Source organism: Sphaerodactylus townsendi, linkage group LG04, assembly GCF_021028975.2.
Source record: "Sphaerodactylus townsendi isolate TG3544 linkage group LG04, MPM_Stown_v2.3, whole genome shotgun sequence".
NCBI classification, from domain to species: Eukaryota; Metazoa; Chordata; class Lepidosauria; order Squamata; family Sphaerodactylidae; genus Sphaerodactylus; species Sphaerodactylus townsendi.
In genome coordinates, this window is record NC_059428.1 from 20,187,987 (window position 1) to 20,205,681 (window position 17,695).

General features: G+C 44.8%; 1 protein-coding gene across 1 annotated transcript in view; it reads right to left on the reverse strand.

Annotated features, from left to right (window-relative positions):
• MAML2 (mastermind like transcriptional coactivator 2) overlaps nt 1-17,695 on the reverse strand; it is a 180,129-nt gene that overhangs the window by 40,898 nt on the left and 121,536 nt on the right. Inside the window, exon 2 of the mRNA XM_048493607.1 lies at nt 9,164-10,663. Coding sequence (XP_048349564.1) covers nt 9,164-10,663 — 1,500 coding nt within the window. The remainder of the gene's footprint in view (nt 1-9,163; nt 10,664-17,695) is intronic.

Consider the following 17,695-nt stretch of genomic DNA (forward strand, 5'->3'; position numbering starts at 1 on the left):
CCTTGATGATTAAACAGATCCTCCCCCTTGCCCCAGAGATAGTGGAAAGTGAAAGTGGAGCTCTAGAAAATACATCTGTACAAGAAATCTTGCTGCGGCAAACACTGGCAGCAAAGACCTTGTTTGTAATTGGCCTTAGTAGGTTAATAGGTTAACACTTAATAGTTATGACTCTCTTTGAATTCTGTTGCAGGAAGGTAAATTTTTGGGAAGAACGTGTAATATTCTACAGTTGTGCAGATGATACAGGGGCAGAGCAAGGGGCAACTGTGCCAGGGACACGCACATGTCCTGTGCCCCTGTTCAGTATCACCCGCCCCCGCCCCAGAATGCTCTCTCCATGCCCTGGCCACAGCATGTGCCCAGGGCGTCGTCTCCCCTTGGCGCTACGCCACTGAGATGATATACTTACTGTACTGGGAGCAGACATTCGATAAAAACCTTTCTCTGGGCCAAAAAAACATATATTACAAAAAAATTGTTTGCTGATCTTGGATCGTAACAAATTGAACTGAACTGAATACTACAACATATGTTGTTTGGTTTGGAAAACGCACACTGAATATTACAAGGAACCAAGAAGTTCTCCTTCGATTCTGTGTTTGGTCCCTAAAGACTCAAAGCATAAAGCTAGCAAATCCAATTGTAAACCTTTCTCTGCCTGAATTGATACCACACGCCTGCGACAGGCAGAGAAATAAGCCTTTTGCTATCATTTAGCAAACGCTAGCTGATAAAGCCATGTCTGAGAGTGTTTCTGGAGACTTCAGAGCCAGAAAAATTCACAGAGAATTATCAGTTCTGGCTAAAAACAATGACGGCACTTATGAAGACTACAAATGTGATAGCAGAGAGCTACAACTGTTTTTTTTTAATAACCTGTGTGAGTTTGCGCTTCTTTTAAAAACAAGAAGCAAAGATGAAATCAGCAGAGTCTAGCCATGGTTATTAGGAAGATGCATTGTTTAATGTATTTGCTGAAGCCATTAGCCACAGAGGAATAATCTTCTGCGGCCACAAATCAGCTAATGCCTTTCCCACTTTCTGAATTGCTTCTTTGGCAGAATTGGGAGATAACAGATATCTGTAAGTTTGGGGATACAAATAAAATTGAGGTCTACAATATGGCGCCCGGGGCACCAGGGCACCTGCTGACACCTTTCCTGGAGTCGGCCAAGTTCCTTTTTAATTTCCAGGTGAGGCCTAGCCAATGCAAGGTAGAGAGGTACAAGATTGAGGGGGAGGGAAGGGAGGGGTGGCATGCAAGGGAAGGGAGGGTGGGAGGAGTGGCATGCAAGGGAGGGGAGGGAAGGGGGCCCGGCATCTGGACATGGCCCACCCACCCTAGTTGAGGGAGGGGAGGAGTGGCATGCAAAGGAGGGGAGTGAGTGAGGGGTGGCATGCAAGGGAGGGAGGGAAGGGGGACTTAGTGGGTTTAGAAACTTAGTGGGACAAGTGGGACTTTAACTCAGCAGGACTTCTGGCTGGCCACTGAAGATCTGATTGGGTGTGCAGATTTTTAGAAGTTGCTAGTTAGCAGCGGCAACCACAGCATAAGTTCCGCATGACTGAAGGTAAGCTGTGTGTATGTAAGAAAATATTTTAAACAGTGTGCTCATTTTGACAAGGCATCCTGTTAAACAGAGCTTCTGTCTGAAATGTTGAAAAATTATAGTTAAGGCATGACCTCACTCCCAGACATTTTGTAGCTGGCTTGGTCTCTTGAGACTAGGATTGCTGGGTACTCTCTGGCAACTGAAAGGGGGTGGGGGAGCTCACCAACCGGAAAACAAGGCCTGTGTTACAGGTGATGTCACTTCTGGTACGCATTGGAAGTGACATCATAGTATCACAGGTGATGTGAGGATGATCTGGCATCTGGGCAAAACTCTATGGCAGATATCATTTTTACCATAGGCCCATTATGCATGAAGAGCTTTCCTCGGGGCTCTTTGATCCGCATTGGGCTTATAGGGGGATCTCCTCATGTTTATATGTTTGGAACTGCCTCACTGCCTACTGCGCAGCTTGCTTGCCCCCACTTCCGGGTCACTCCCAGTCCTTGCAAGTTGGCTGGCTTTGTCAGAACATTCTGTAAAGAGACGACATCTTATTTTTCCTTGTAATTTTTCTCTTGGTGCTATACCCCCATTACCCTCCCACCGGTTTCCAGGGTCTGCCATATCAGCCATCCTAGGAATGGCAGCAAAGATCAGGTTCTCTCATGGTAGAGTTAAGGAGAGCTTTCCCGTCTTTTGGTTCTCCAAGAAACTGCTATTCAGGGACATGCTGCCTCCAAGAATGAAATAATCAATTTGGTTTTTATGGCTAACAGTCGTTGATTGACCAATCCTTCATGAATTTGTCTCATCTCTTTTAGAGACTTGAGAAGCTAGTAGGTATTTTTGTGTTCTGTACCATCGAGTTCCACAAATTATAAGCTTTGTTACTTCTTGGTCCTAGTTTGATACTTCAACCACTACACCTCAGTGGTTCTCAAACCCTTTTCAGCCACTGCCTAAGTGGTATGCTACCTACCAGTCTTTTGAATTCAGGATACATGGAGAATATGGGAGGAGACTCAGTATGACACCCCCTCCTCTGTGGTATTATTTAGCAAGAACAGATAGTTTCTTCCCTTGGTGCAGACCTTCTCTTCCCTTGCCTGACTCAGTCTCAATCTGTGTCACCAGCCGCATACAGAATGCGGCGGCTCGGCTCTTGACGGGTGGTGGTTATCTAGACCATATCACCCCATGCTGTGCCGCCTGCACTGGCTACCAGTGGAGTTCCGGATCGTTTTCAAGGTGTTGGTGTTGACCTTTAAGGCTCTACATGGCATGGGGCCCTCATATCTGCGGGACCGCATCACCTCTTATGTCCCACATAGACCGCTACGTTCGGCAGTGGCGGAACTGCTGGAAACCCCTAGCCCTGCAACGATGCGGCTGGCCTCGACCCGGGCCAGGGCCTTTACGGCTCTGGCCCCTGCCTGGTGGAACGCTCTCCCTCCAGCTGTCCGGGCCCTGCAGGACCTTGGTGAGTTCCGCAGGGCCTGTAAGACTGAGCTGTTCCACCGGGCCTTTGGTGAGGCCGGCCGCGGAACTACCGTCCCCCACTGAGGCTGCCAGTTTTCCATCTTGGCAGGGCCTTGATTCCATCTCGGGCCCTGCCTTTCCCCCTCCCAGCCTTTTTGATCGGGCGCCTGTCTTTAATCTTGTTTGCCTTTAACTTTGACATTTAAATGTTAAGAAACTGCTGCTGTGGAAATTTGTTTTAATGTGGTTAGTTTTAGTTATGTATTTTATGTGCCGTTATTGGAACAGCTGTATTGTGAGCCACCTCGAGCCCTTTGGGGGTGAGGCGGTCTATAAATCTAATAAATAATAATAATAATACACCTAAAGCTGGGTCCTATCTAACATTTCAAGGGTTTTCTTGTGCCGAACCTCCCCTTCCTTAGCAGGCCTCCAATTCCTCATAAAAGATTTTCCTGCGTGTGTTTGTGTGGCCCAATTCCCTGGGAGCAGCATTTGGGGGTGGGTATTTCATGCAGCGGGAGAGGAGAGGAAGGGAATTCACACTTTTGTCCATGGAAAATGTAGGCAGGATCCAAGACACAGATTGGCAGAGTGCTCAGACAAATTAATAAATGATTAAATAATAAGGGACAGTGTTCAAGTTCAATTTTCTATACACAAGTTCATGCCCAAACCTAAATCAGGAGTCTACTGTTCAGAATTTTGCTGGTGCTCATAGGATATTGAAAATGTAGGGCATTATTTCTGTATCTAGAAATATTTGACTCGCCCTTCTACGCAAAGTACGCCATTATTGTTTAATGTTTCCTACTCAGCTAGAGAACTTTTGAGGTCTCCTAGTAACTTCCTTTGCAGCAACTATGGAGGCCCCAGAGAAAGGGTGAATACTGTTTTAAGCAGTTTATTGCTGATTTTTTTAAAAAAAATATTCTTTGCACTGCTTCCAAATCTCTGAATGCTTATAGAAGTCCCATTGTGTCTCCTTACAAATTGCTGGAGAGACTGAATAAAGGCTTAGCAAATGTCTACAAGAGCAGTTAAAAAACTGGGCGAAGCATGTCAGAGAGAGAATAAACTATGGATCGGCAACCAGGGTTATGCCAGACATCCTGTCTATTCTGGAATAAGAGACATCCTTTCAAATAAGTGAAACATTACCAGTTTAGTCGCAGAATAGGACAGTTTTTAAGTACTCCATGGAGGAAGCATTACAGAGGATGTAGTGCTTTTTGCCTTCTGAGAGAGGGAAAATAACTTTCATCTGGGGACTTTTACATAATCTCGTGAGTTAACAAAACTCAGACGAGCATTTTACAAACATATAAGTTACAAAGAGGGCCTTTGTAAAATGTCATCTTTGGTCAGAAGAGAGGAAGAAAGACTTCAGTTCAACCCATTTAATAATAAAATATTGACGAGGCTTTTAAAAACAAAACAAACAAAAACAAAACAGTATTTCATGTTTTAGATGGATTTTGTGGAGTCTTTGGGGACCTCTACAGTCAAGTTCGGCTCGCTTTTCATCACCCTTTCTCAAGTTGCCATGGCAGCCGTGAAACTGTTGGAGTGAGACTCACTCGCAGGCCGCTTTGGTAATATTAGAAGCCTGAATATGTGTGAAAGGAGTCACTGACTTCCCAAACCAGATGCATCCTGGTTCTTGGGGAGGGCGATGACCAAGTAGAAGTGAGTCATGTCGACAGCCGGTAGCAGATTGAGAAGTTCAATTAGTCCAGGAGCAAACTGAGCCAAGTAGTGACACATGGGGCAACTCCGCACACGAGTAAAATAGGTTCAACCCAGTTCCCTGAGAAGGGTACTAACCTAGGTCGAAGCCATTGTTGTTCCCCACTGCAACCAGTTTGATCCCAGCTCGGAGGACGGAATCATCCTGTGCCTCTTCGCTGCTCCGTTCCGATTGGCTACCGTTCTATGGCCATGTTCCGTCTATCCCCACACACGTTATTAAAAAAAACTGCCACAGGAATGGAGGGACGAAGGTAGTGTTTTTTTGATTGGCCAGCTGTACGCATGCCCGAAACACTCAGCTGTGATTGGCTGAATGGGGGACTCCTGGCACCAGAGATTCCGCACTTTACTGGAATCGAGCTGAGTTCGAGCGTGGTTCCCTGAAAAAGTAGTAGTTCCCAACTGGAGTTGGAAATTTGACCGTTACACGGGGCGAAGCTGGGACAAAACCACGTCGATCCCAGTGGTTGTGCGGAGCACTTAGGTCGAACGCAGCTCGAACTTAGGTCGATAACGCAAGTGCGGAATCGACCATGGAGATGTTAAAATGGTCTTGGGGCGAGCTGAGTGCCCCTTGCCATGCTCAAAGCCAGCACAGCGTGGGCCACTCAGCTCAGCAGTCCCAGCGACGGGCATCAACTTACCCACTGCATTCTCCCACAAACAGCACCAGTGCGGGAGGAGGTACTTGGTAAGATTGTGTGGTGAAGCCTAGCAGCCCCTGGAAGAATGTAGGGAGCGGGTTTACATAAAGGGTATCCAGAGACACCACAATGTCACTTTCAGCTGTGGAATTGGAAGTGATGTCAAAGACTCACAGGACACCTCTAGGAGTAGAAAAGGACAAGAGTCCAGAAGTCCTTAAAGATTAACAAACTTTCTGGCAGAGTCTGAGAAAATTTCTGGCAGGATCTGAGCTTCGTGCTTTGCAGCTCACTCCTTCAGATACCTCTAGGATTCACCTGAAAGGCCTTTTGGATGAATCCTAGAGCCGTGGTGGCGAACCTTTGGCACTCCAGATGTTATGGACTACAATTCCCATCAGCCCCTGCCAGCACGCCCAATTGGCCATGCTGGCAGGGGCTGATGGGAATTGTAGTCCATAACATCTGGAGTGCCAAAGGTTCGCCACCACTGTCCTAGAGTGTCCCATTTCCAGAAATGACATTGTGGCTACAATGGACACCATTTTGCCCCTCCCATTTCCTCTCCCACATCATCCCATTGTTTGCTGCCAGGGGAAGCAGAGAGTCTATAGGAGTTCTCCTGCCAGGTGTGTGGAAATGGAAAACCTAGCTAATTGGCCAATGACCACTGCTCCTTGAAAGGTCTGAACCAAATGGTCCTTGAAGCTCTGACTGAGTTGTTGGGGGAGGGGGGTTGGTTGGTTCTGCCAGCTACCAGCGCACCTGTAGGGCAGAAACCCATCATGAAATTCTGGCAGGGGTTTTGATAGTTTCATGCACTGTTCTTGATTAGTTTCAAGTTTTTCTTGTTTCAGCAAAAAAACTGATTGATCCTTTGGAACCAATCCAATGCTCCAGACTAGAATCACTATCTAAGAAGTGAATTGGCCTTATTTATACATGTATAGAAGTGTTGCTTTTACTGGTACAGCATGTCTCAACTGCACCCCGTAAGGGATGAGCAAAAAGAACTCATATTTTCTGCGAAAGTTTTTTACAATGTCAAAAACCACCTCCCTGCACTCCCAGTTAATTTTTGTAACTGTTTTGAAAGAATTGCCTGGTGAGTATTACAAAGCGTTGGCTGATTCAAGGAAGCATTACCTTCACAACAGAACCCCTGGCCAAGGCAAAAATGTATTGGCTGCCTAGAACTGTGTTGTCAATCCAATCAACAACATGATCTCTAATTGGTGGGAAGCACATGTGTGAATAATGTAGGAAGGTGAACCCCCGCCCCCCAACAGGCGAAAACGACACTGAAGCAGCCGCAGCTGACGGACACAATTTCACTGAACACGATGCAAAACAATGATGATTTTCACAACAAAACCTTTTTTTTTCAAGACCAGTTTATAATGCATCCTCTTTCAATCGGTAATCTCTGACTGAAAATTCATAAGAACATAAGAACTAGCCTGCTGGATCAGACCAGAGTCCATCTAGTCCAGCTCTCTGCTACTCGCAGTGGCCCACCAGGTGCCTTTGGAAGCTCACATGCAGGATGTGAAAGCAATGGCCTTCTGCGGCTGTTGCTCCTGAGCACCTGGACTGTTAAGGCATTTGCAATCTGAGATCAAAGAGGATCAAGATTGGTAGCCATAAATAGACTTCTCCTCCATAAATCTGTCCAAGCCCCTTTTAACGCTATCAAGGTTAGTGGCCATTACCATAAGGGAGAGTATTTGATACAGCCCTGATCTCAACTTAATATATATATATTGTGGAGAGTTTCAGTATCCTGTAAAAAGTGCAGAATTATTGTGAATCTGTGCATGTGTGTACTTGTGTGGCAAAAAAGGAAACAGCTCTGCTGGCACACATGTGCGAACACACACAAAATACACACAGCTTGAGTCAAGGGCTGTGAGTTGTGGCCTATGGTTTAGATCCTATGAAATAATGCTATGTGCTGCAGACCATTGGTCATTGAATTTTTTGGTATGGTGAGTGATTTTTTAAAAAGAGAACCTACACAAATCAATAAAAAGACAAAATCCCAGGACACGCTTCCACAGCCTTTGGGATCCACTTTTGGGGTTAGTACCCACTGAAGCCAGCACAGAGTAGTGATTAAGAGTGGTGGCCTCTAATCTGGAGAATTGGGTTTGTTTCCCCGTCCCTTCACATGAAGCCTGCTGAGTGACTTTGTTCTCTCAGAACCCTCTCAGCCCCACTTGCCTCATAAGCTGTCTGTTGTGGGGAGGCGAAGGGAAGGAGATTGAGACTCCTTAAAGGCAGAGAAAAAGTGGCGTATAGAAACCAACTCTTCTTTAGGATGGGAAACACTTCTTTAGACAACTGTTGCTGTATAGCATACTTCTTTAGCTAGCACTTCTGTTGACCCAAGGGCTCAGTGGAAGACATTTATTTGGCACAGACAAAGCACACTAGTGGAAAAGGAAGTACCGATGCCAAATTTAGATGAAGAGTGGCCCTGGGCTATTCCACTTGTGAGGCCCCTCCCAATCCCCCACCCTCACGACTAGAGAAAGACAGGAGGGTGTTTTAAACAAAACTGAATAAAGCTGAGAATGATGATGGGTGTTTAAAATGCTGCAATTCACAATTCCTCCTCTGGAGGACTTAAAATGTTATTGTTAAATAGCATAGTGATTTTAAAAAATGCATAAATGTTAAACTTAACACAGTGAAGAACTTTTGCCATAACTGAAGGGTTGTTTAGAGACTACAGTGTGTTATGAACACACATGCATAAGAAAGGGCTATGATCAGAGGTGGATCCAGCAGGTTCTCACCAGTTCCCGAGAGTGGGTTACTAATTATTTGTGTGTGCCGAGAGGGGGTTACTAATTGGGTCTGCTTTTCCATTAGAAATTCCATTAGGTCCAAAAATCATAAAGTCCTGTTGTTTCCTATGTGGCTGGTTAGCGAAGATAGAAAACGGGATAATTCTCCCTGTTGGGCTGTTTTAAAAACAGGTTTTAGTAATATGGTAAAGTACCTTGTTTAAGGAAAGTATCCTTCTTTTGATTTCTAGAAACAAAATTAAGTATTTGAAAGTATTATGTATTTGACAGGCAGTCAATTAGAGGAGAAGTAGTTGTTTCTGTTGGCAGTAGAGGATAGGACTTGCTATAATGCGTTTAAATTATGAACAGAAAGATACCAGCTGGAAATTAGGAACTTTTTTTACAGTAAGTTTTTTACAGTAACAGAGAAATTATTAATGCCCTGCCCCCGGAATGCCCAGCCACGCCCCGTCGTGCTCCGCCCATCCCCATTGGCGCTACACCACTGTTTGAATCCCACCACCATGGGAACCTGTTACTAAAATTTTTGGATACCACCACTGGCTACGATAGTGTCAAAATATTGCACACCTTGGCTGGAGGCCCCCTAGATTTTGAGGCTCTAGGCTTTGGCCTGCCAAGCCGATAAGTAAATCTGGTACAGGGAAGCACTCTGTGCAGCAGACGCCTGCATCCCACTACATCACTAAGCAAGGTGTGAAGCTTTCCCCAAGCCTAAGGAACCTTCTTCCAAGGAAAGAGCCACTTAAGTTGGAGGAACGATCTTTAGGCTGGAGTGAATTCCTTCAGCCTACAGTCAAATGTTGCCTATTGCCAGTGGATTTAAATATTACGACTTGAGCATCTAGGACAACAGGCTTGATTGTGCGCCAACAACTCATCAACAAATTCTGCATTAGGAAAACAACCTTACCAGCTGATGTTGTGATGGAACAGGATACTGCATTCCTGCAACAGGCTGATTTTTCAACATCTTCTGGAGCATGATCTTTTGCTGTAAAGCTAAGGGTATGTTCGGGGGCCTTGGAAGAGGCGGGTTTTGGAGAGGCTGGGCGGGTTGCTGCTGCTGCTGTTGCATCTGTGGTGGTTGCTGCTGCTGCTGCTGCTGCGTCTGTGGTTGCACAACTGCTGAGTTAGGCTGCTGTTGCTGCGATGCTTGCTGCGTATAGTGCAGAATCGAAGGCTTGTTTTGGGCACCCAAAACAGAAGGCATCTGGTGGTTTGCTTGCTCCGAGTTAAAATGGAACAAAGGCTTCATGTTGTTCTGCGGCTCTTCCAGGGGCAGCTGGGCGTTGCTCATATAACCTCGGTTGAGGTCGTGAGCCTTCCGTTGCATTATGATGATAGAGCTTCCCTGGGGCATGGAGTTCATCCTGTAAACGTAGCTGTTCATCCCCTTTGACGAATTCCCATTTACTGGGACTCCCGGCATTCCAGAGTTTTGTGAGCTGAATTGCTGCTGATGGAAAGAAGAGTTGGGCATCTTCTCCTGAACAAAAGGTCCAGAGGAAGGTTCGGTGGATGGCAACGTGGACCAGGTGGACGGCTGATTTTGCTGGCATTGCTGAATCAAGGCATGCTGCTGCCGGTTGGCTGCTATCTGTTTCAACTGCTGAGCATGGGAAACTTCTTGCCAATTGGGCATGGGCCGGTTGGGAATGGAGGACACCTGAGATGGAGGTGTTTGAGTCTGGGGAGCTGAAGGAATCGGTGATGAGGCAGACATGGGAGCACCGGACATCGTGAAGGCTGGACCTGTTGAGGAAGGTCTCATCTGAGGTGACCCCACCGAACCTTGGTTCATAGCTGGGGAATATTCCTGCTTGATTACCATTTTGTCCATCTGCAGGGAAGAAGATCTGGCCGGGGAGGCTCTCTGGACCTGCTGCCCAAGGTCAATATTAAATGGCTCGTCTTGCTTGATAGTTGCATTTATCATGTTCTCCAGTTCAAGATCACTCATGGGAGGCACTGAAATATTAGTGAGTTCGTTGAACAGTTCCTGAAGTTCTGGGTCCATCAACTGTTCCCCTGCATCTTCTCCGTATCTGTTAGGGAAAGCATTGCCCTGTGATGCTTGACCATCCAGATGTTTGCTGCAAGAGAAGGTTTCTCCTGGTTCTTTCTTGACTTCTTTTAGAGCCATGTTGAACATCCCATTAGCGTTTGCGTGGGCGTTATTCGTTGGGCAGTTGACTTTCCTCTGAGAACCCTGGCCAATTGTCAAGCTTCCCAGCAGTGATTGGTTTTGACAGTTATTCCCACAGTGTCCACCTTCTGCCACAGAAAGATTGTTATCTCCCACTCGGACCCTCTTGATATCAAGGAAGGTGCCATCAGCAATGCCATTGGATCTCTTGTTGACGGCTGGTGAAAGATTTACCACCAGTTTTCTCTTCAAGGAACCCTGAAGCTGAAAAAAAAGCAAAAAAAGGTATTTAGTTGGCATTCAAACTACCACTGTAATCAGTGCAATCGGACAATGGTTCAAATGCAGTGCCTATAACATGGGTGCATTAATTCATGAATGTCGGTCAATTATGGACATTTGAGGAGCCCTGGGTCAACAATACAGCAGCTGCTTATGCATGCAGAAGGAACTAGGTTCAATTCCTGGCGTCTGAAGTTAAAAGGCTCAGGTAGCAAGTGACAGGAAAGACCTTAGCCTGCGGCCCTGGAGAACTGTGGTCAGTCACAGTAGACAGCATGGCTTTGAGGCTCACTTGGAATTCATGTGTTCAATAGTATCTTTTATTAATAGTGTCCAACAATGGAATATTAATTTTTCTTACTGAATTTTATATACTGGCAATCCATCTACAAGTCTCTTACATTGCTCTTGTGCTTCCCAATTATCTGAAAAATCTATGTTTTTAGATTTTCCATCAGCAGCAATTCAGATCACATCTATACAATTATGCAGATTATTTATCCATACATCTGTGCAAACCCAAAAGCCCTCCTGAAAGGAGCCACTTTGACATAGCAGCACACACAACTTGAAAACTCGATTCAAAGGCATTCTACGGCGCCTTAGCACGAAGTATACATGATTTCCTAGCTTCTTTGCAACAACTCTTCCACCTTCAGACTGGGGTATAAGGACTCAAAGATGCTCATTCCTACTCGCATCCGATGAAGGGCGCTTTGACTTTCAAAAGCACAAACCCAGAAAATCTTGTTGGTCCCTAAGGGGGCCACTGGACTTGAATTCCAGACATTCTCCTTCTGACACACTAACTGCACAGCTTGGCATATGAGCTGATCCCCACTGCAAATGTCCTGCTTCCACAACTTCTTCTATTCCTAGGCCTTTTGTACAACAGTCTGCCTCAGAAAAAAGATTTCAGTAGGATTGTATATTCCTCCACCATAGAACTCAACATGCCGGACCTTCTTTGTTGTAGAATGCTCCCCCTGGGTCTTCGTGCCGACTTTGCCCTGCTTCTCCCGCCATTCGTTTGAAAGTAAAAATACATTTTGTTCAATGAATTCTAAATGCCCTTGTATCAAAATACCATGTTCAGTAATGCACAAAATAATGGTTTTGACAAAGGCAGCAGATAAAAATTATGATTATCACATTTGTTTGGAACTATATTGTAATGTGGAAGCACGCAATGTTCTTGACCGCTGCGCCTCAACTGACCAGACGAACATCCTTTTCCTGAGAAAGAGTATATAATAGCTGAGACAATGACTGGAGGGAGAAAAAGGCAAATTTTTTTTCAGACTTTCTTGCACCTGTGACATGGTAGCGGCACAGTCAATATCTTGGGATTTCACCCCACATTCACCCCAATATCTTGACATTTCACCCCACATTTATGGCTGCTTTGGCAGGTGGACTATATTTTATTTTATTTATTTATTTATATTTTAGATTTCTAGGCCGCCTCTTCCCCGAAGGGCTCGAGGCGGCTCAACAACATGGCTGTTATCAACAGCAACTCAATGACATAATAATAATAATATTAAACATTAAAACTCCGGCGGCAAATACATATAATTTAAACAATCTATATGACATCAGACGCCCCTGAGGTCCCTTCCATCCACAAATCCCACTATTCCCATGCTCTCCCCACAAAATATCTACAATTTTCCTAACCCTAAAGCTTACTGTGTGACTCTAGATTAGTTATTCTCTAAGCCTAACCTGCCTCATAGGATAGTTGTACAAATAAACAGAAGAAGGGAAAGCAAGTGTTCCGTTCTGAACTCCTGGGAAAAACACATCTAACTCTAATGGAAGCTATATATAATTAGGGTTGCCGACTCTGGTTTGAGATGAGGGGGATGGAGTCAGGGCTTGGGGAGGGACTTCTGCAAGATATAATGACAGAATCCACTGTCCAAAGCAGCCATTTCTGCGAATTCATTTTCTCTCGGACTGTAATTCCCTGGTCCACTGTCTGCTCTCTGACACCCATTCCAACCCCTGGTTTTCCATAATTGAAGGAAAAAATTGCCTCTATTGGACTGTCAGTGGATTCACTTTGTCCCTTGTCCTATTCAGAAGCTTATAGGGAATTAAAAGGTCAACTATTGGATAGAGAGTTCTCTACCCTAATCACCGCAGCCAAGAAAACGTGTTTCCCCTGTATTTTTCTCTCCCATTTGAACGGGGCCACTTGGCACACTACCTGTATTGCTTAATAAACCCCGTTCAAAGGAGAGCCATAATGCTCACCAGGTTTAATGTTATGCCTTCTGCCTTGTTGCATGGCAGATTTAATAAGCAAGAAAAGGCTAAAAGATTGTGCCCATGTAATGACGGCTCAGTTGAATCTCTGGCTCACCAATTACTACACTGTCTCAGATTCAAGGAAATCAGATCCAAGTATGTGAATCTTACTCCTTTACATTTACCCCATCTCCCCGATTGAATTAGATTACACTACTTGTTGGACAACCCTGATCCTTCTCTCTGTAGGATAGTGGCAGACTTTCTCCTGGAAATTACCAAAGGCCAGTAGATTTCCTTCGTCCTAACATGTATTTCCTGTTTTGTATATGCTTTTTAATCCGTTTTTTATTATTGTTGTACTGTTGTCTATGCCAATAAAGGCTTGCTAGTCAAAGCAGCCATTTTCTCCAGGGGAATGGATCTCTGTAGTCTGAAGGTCAAGTTGTAGTTCTGAGGGACCTCCAAAAGTAGGTTGGCAACCCTATAACATAAACAGGTTTTATCGGCCCTAAGCTCAGCTCACGATTCCAGTTGTAAGTTTATCAATTATCAGAGCTACACTCTGTAAAACGTGAACATTGATAGGCTTTAATAAAAATAAACGATTGGCTTGTTCCTTCTTCCGCATGCTTTCCTTTTGCACAAACCTGGTGGAGACCGGCTCTTGCACCATTTCCCAATGATCTTTGCTCTTGTTCTACTCCACAGAAATTATGCTCCAAATTCTTCCCGTGAAAGAAGGAAGTCTCCAGGCAACAAAAGCCAGGTCTTGGCAGCACATTTTGCTCTTCTTGGTGTTTCTTTCATTAATTTACTTTTTTAAAAAAAACTCAGTAGTGCTTCCAAAGTCCCAAGGGCTTGGGAGTTAAGTGAAAACAAGTATCCATTATCTGCCACAGTTCCCAAGAGGGGCGAGTCCCATTCTGTATCCCCCAGACCCAAGATGATCTTTAAGTTCCTCAGGCCATAAAAATGATTTAAGGATTTCACACAGTGAAAAATAATACTGTTATCAAACATTTTAAAAGGCAGGATACTTGACTGAAGCTAAAGCGTACATGCGTTATAATAATTATGACTGAGCCATGAGGTGATGTCATATTACGATGTTTACTAGGCAGACTATATTTATGGGGTGGTTTGACATGGGTTTCTCCAGTTGTCTATACTTTACTTCCAGCAACCTGGGTACTCATTTTACGGACCTCGGAAGGGTGGAAGACTGAGTCACCCTTGAGCCGGCTACCTGAAACCGACTTCCACTGGAATCAGGTCGAGAGCAGAAATTTGACTGAAGTACTGCCGCTTACCAAGATCTCCTATAAACAGACCCAACATTCAGATGAGTTTCACAAAGCTTTAGATCTCAGATAGATTACAGGAAACAGGACTTTTTCTGTGAAAAATCTAACTATGGAACTCCCTCCTCAATTTGGTTGGTAAACAAAGAGGCTTTCCCCACTACAGAAGGGAGCTAAGGTCGACTCGGTTCCCTTCAGTGGAGGGCGATTCCAGGCTGTCCTCACAGCAACTGATTTGGCCCCCTGAAACCGACCTAAGTGGGCGGGATCATCTTGGTGCCTGTTTCGCTCCTCCATCGTGATTGGCGCTTGTGTTACGGTGGGAAATGGGAGCGTTCTTTTTTTAAACAGTTTTTACAGTTTACAGTTACATGCGCTTTCTGCCTGCCATCACTCTCCTGTTCTGCGCATGCCACAAAAGCGGCTCGTGATTGGTTGAACGGATGAGGTGTCGTTTCGATGCTTTCCCACTTCGAAGCGGTATCGACCTTGTTCCGGCAGAAAAGTGAAGTGACAAGGATGTCGCAGTTCTGAGGGGGAGGAACTGAGACAAAACAATGTTGAGCTCGGTGGCAGTGGGGATTCACTGAGGTGAACCTAGGTAGAAACCAGTTCAACTCTGTCAGTGGGGAAAGCCCCAAAATCACCTTAGGGTGACAACAGAGATTAACTAGCCCCAGGGTCCAGCCAGGCACACCTTAGGACCAGGGGAAAAGTTTAGCTGCTAACCGCCTTCCTGCCCAGGTTCGACACACATGATGAATCCCAAAATGAGAGGCATCCATTTTGTGTGGAGCAGGGCCTTGTTCTTATGCCAATCTTTGGTCTCTGTGCCTTTCTGGCACCTCTGAGCAGGTGACCTTGGTCCAGTCACAGTTCTCTCAGAACCCTCTCAATCCCACTGATCTCAAAAAAGCGTCCGTTTTAGTCACGGTGTGCGTAATGTGGGTGGCAGGCTAAATGCAATGAATCTGTTGCAACCTCGGAAGACTAGATTTGCTTGCCAACCAGATAATACATAATGCATGCTCCTTACCGCTTGCTTTCTAGATCAAAAATCCCCACCAACTCAAGGGGAGCGAACACAGATATTCTTTGTAAATATCTATTTAATTTCGAGCCGTTTGGAAATACCGTTCCGTTGACCTATCAGGCAAAATGAATGTTTTTTGTGGGGTCTATTTACACTGTTGACATAGAAGATTTCCCCCTTGCTTTATCGGCGGTGTGCCAGCGTAGAAACCCCTCATTGTGGCTTTCATTCCAGATGCTGGCATGCAGCAACGATATCTATTCCACAAATACTGCGGCTGATAGCTCATAAAGTATTATGTGTGGTTCACATTGTCCAGGAAGCAAAATAAGAACACAGGGGAACAGTGCAGCTTTAAATAGGTCAAAATTGTTAATCAGGACGGGGCATTCATTACTCGGTGTGAAACAAATAGCCATGAAAGATCAGGGCTCCGTGCCGTACAAGATGTGTATTCTTTCCCTCCGTTCCAGAGAACGTTTCCCCCCCTCCCTTTGAGATCCCTTCCAATCATGAATAAATTAACAATCCCTCACTGCTCAATCTACAGAAATTAATGTCAACATTTATTGCCAGGGGATGTGAAGCCAAGAGTAATCAAGGAGAGGCCAAAATGTAACTGTTTAACTGATCCTATCCCCGACGAGAAAGAAATATTAACGGCATTACAGAGGTCGACAGGATAATCAGGCATGTAAAAGAGGTCACCCGACACCATCCACCAGTGGACGCAGCGCACTGTTTACCAGTTGGAGAAGTTGGCTTAAAATATTAAAACACACACAGCCGTGCACAGGAAACTCCTAATCCTCAAAAAATGTGTCTGCTGCCATTTGATTTTGCCTTTCCAACAGGCTGCGGAGCAGATTTAAACCAAGAGAGATTACTGAGCACAGGTTTGTAATCGTTTGCAATCCCAGAATGCCTACAGGGCTAAACCCACAAAATGGTCAGAGCTTTTCAGTCTGGTTAGAAGATTCCCGTGTCTGTACACTTTCACATCCTGTTGTTAGGTATCCACGCAAGGGCAATCCCATACAGGAGGGGTTTTCAAACTGAGGAATCTGGGGGGAGGACAGGTCTTAGAATTTGATCAGGTGTTCCTCAGCGTGACTTGACAAAACACAGGAGCTGGACAGCAGATGTGCAGGTGTTCCACAGGAGAAGCCAATGTAGTTTCTAAAGGTATGGCCATCTGTCGGGAGACCTCTGATTAGGTGTTCCTGCATGTCTGGTTTGGACTGGGTGGCCCTTGCGGTCTCTTCCAACTCTATGGTTCTATGAGGTAGAAAGGCTGAAAATGACTGGCATAAAATGACAGACATTTTCAAGATTTACTATGGTCTAGTCTAGCAGATATAGCAATTGGGGGTATTTCTGCTTTCTTCATGCGACCTTTTTCATGCGACCTTTTCGGCCCATGCCGAAACTGGAATATTCGGCCCATGGCAACTGGAATATTCGGCCCATGGCAACTGGAATATTCACATTTAACTTTTGGGGGTAGGAAGCTTTCAGGACCGTCTGGCTGTAGTGTTCCGATTCTAAACCATCTGAAAAAAAAATGAGGTTATCTAGCTGCCTATGTCCATGGTCATCCTTTTAAAGTACTGGCTTGTACAGTTTCCTTTAGGAAGCTAGCAATGACTAATGGGATATGGAACATCTGGAACTATGAAAGAGGGGAGGAAGGGAAACGCATTGCAAAGGAAATGTTCCTTTAAAAATCTTTTATGATAACCACATGATACAGATTAACATTTACAACGATCACAGTTTGCGAGTTGCCGACTAGAATTTAGCAGTGATTAAAAGCAAGCTTTTAAGAAATATGCATTGTATGGAAACAATTCACTCCACAACATTTAGTTTCTACAAATCAATGTACTTGAAATTCACAGTTTGGCCTTGAGATTTTACCATGGTAAGTAATAGCCCAGGCCAGTCTGATCTTGTCTGATCTGTAGTCTGATCTCAGGAGCTAAACAGAGTCAACCCTGATTAGTATTGGATGGGAGACCACCAAAGAAATTCAGAGTCACTATGCAGGGGAAGACAACAGCAAACTACTTGTGTTTATCTCTTGCCTTGAAAACCCGATTGGGTTGACACAAGTCAACTTTAACTTGACACCATTTTACACACACAAGCAAATGCCAGATTGTTGCTTTTAAAGATAAAATGGAACCACTGGAATGATTTAGTACAAGGCTTATACTGTTTCAGCTAAAAATGTTCTTTGTCTAAAGAGTCTCAAATAGGACACTATTCTACTTTCTATGGAGATGCTGACTAGTACTCTCTACAGATTCAGATTTTTATCTCCATGGATAAATTCTTTGCTTTGGAAAACAGAGTGAAAACCAGTTCAATTTTCAATCTGAAAAAAAACCTGGATTGCATTAGGATTATAGCCACTCA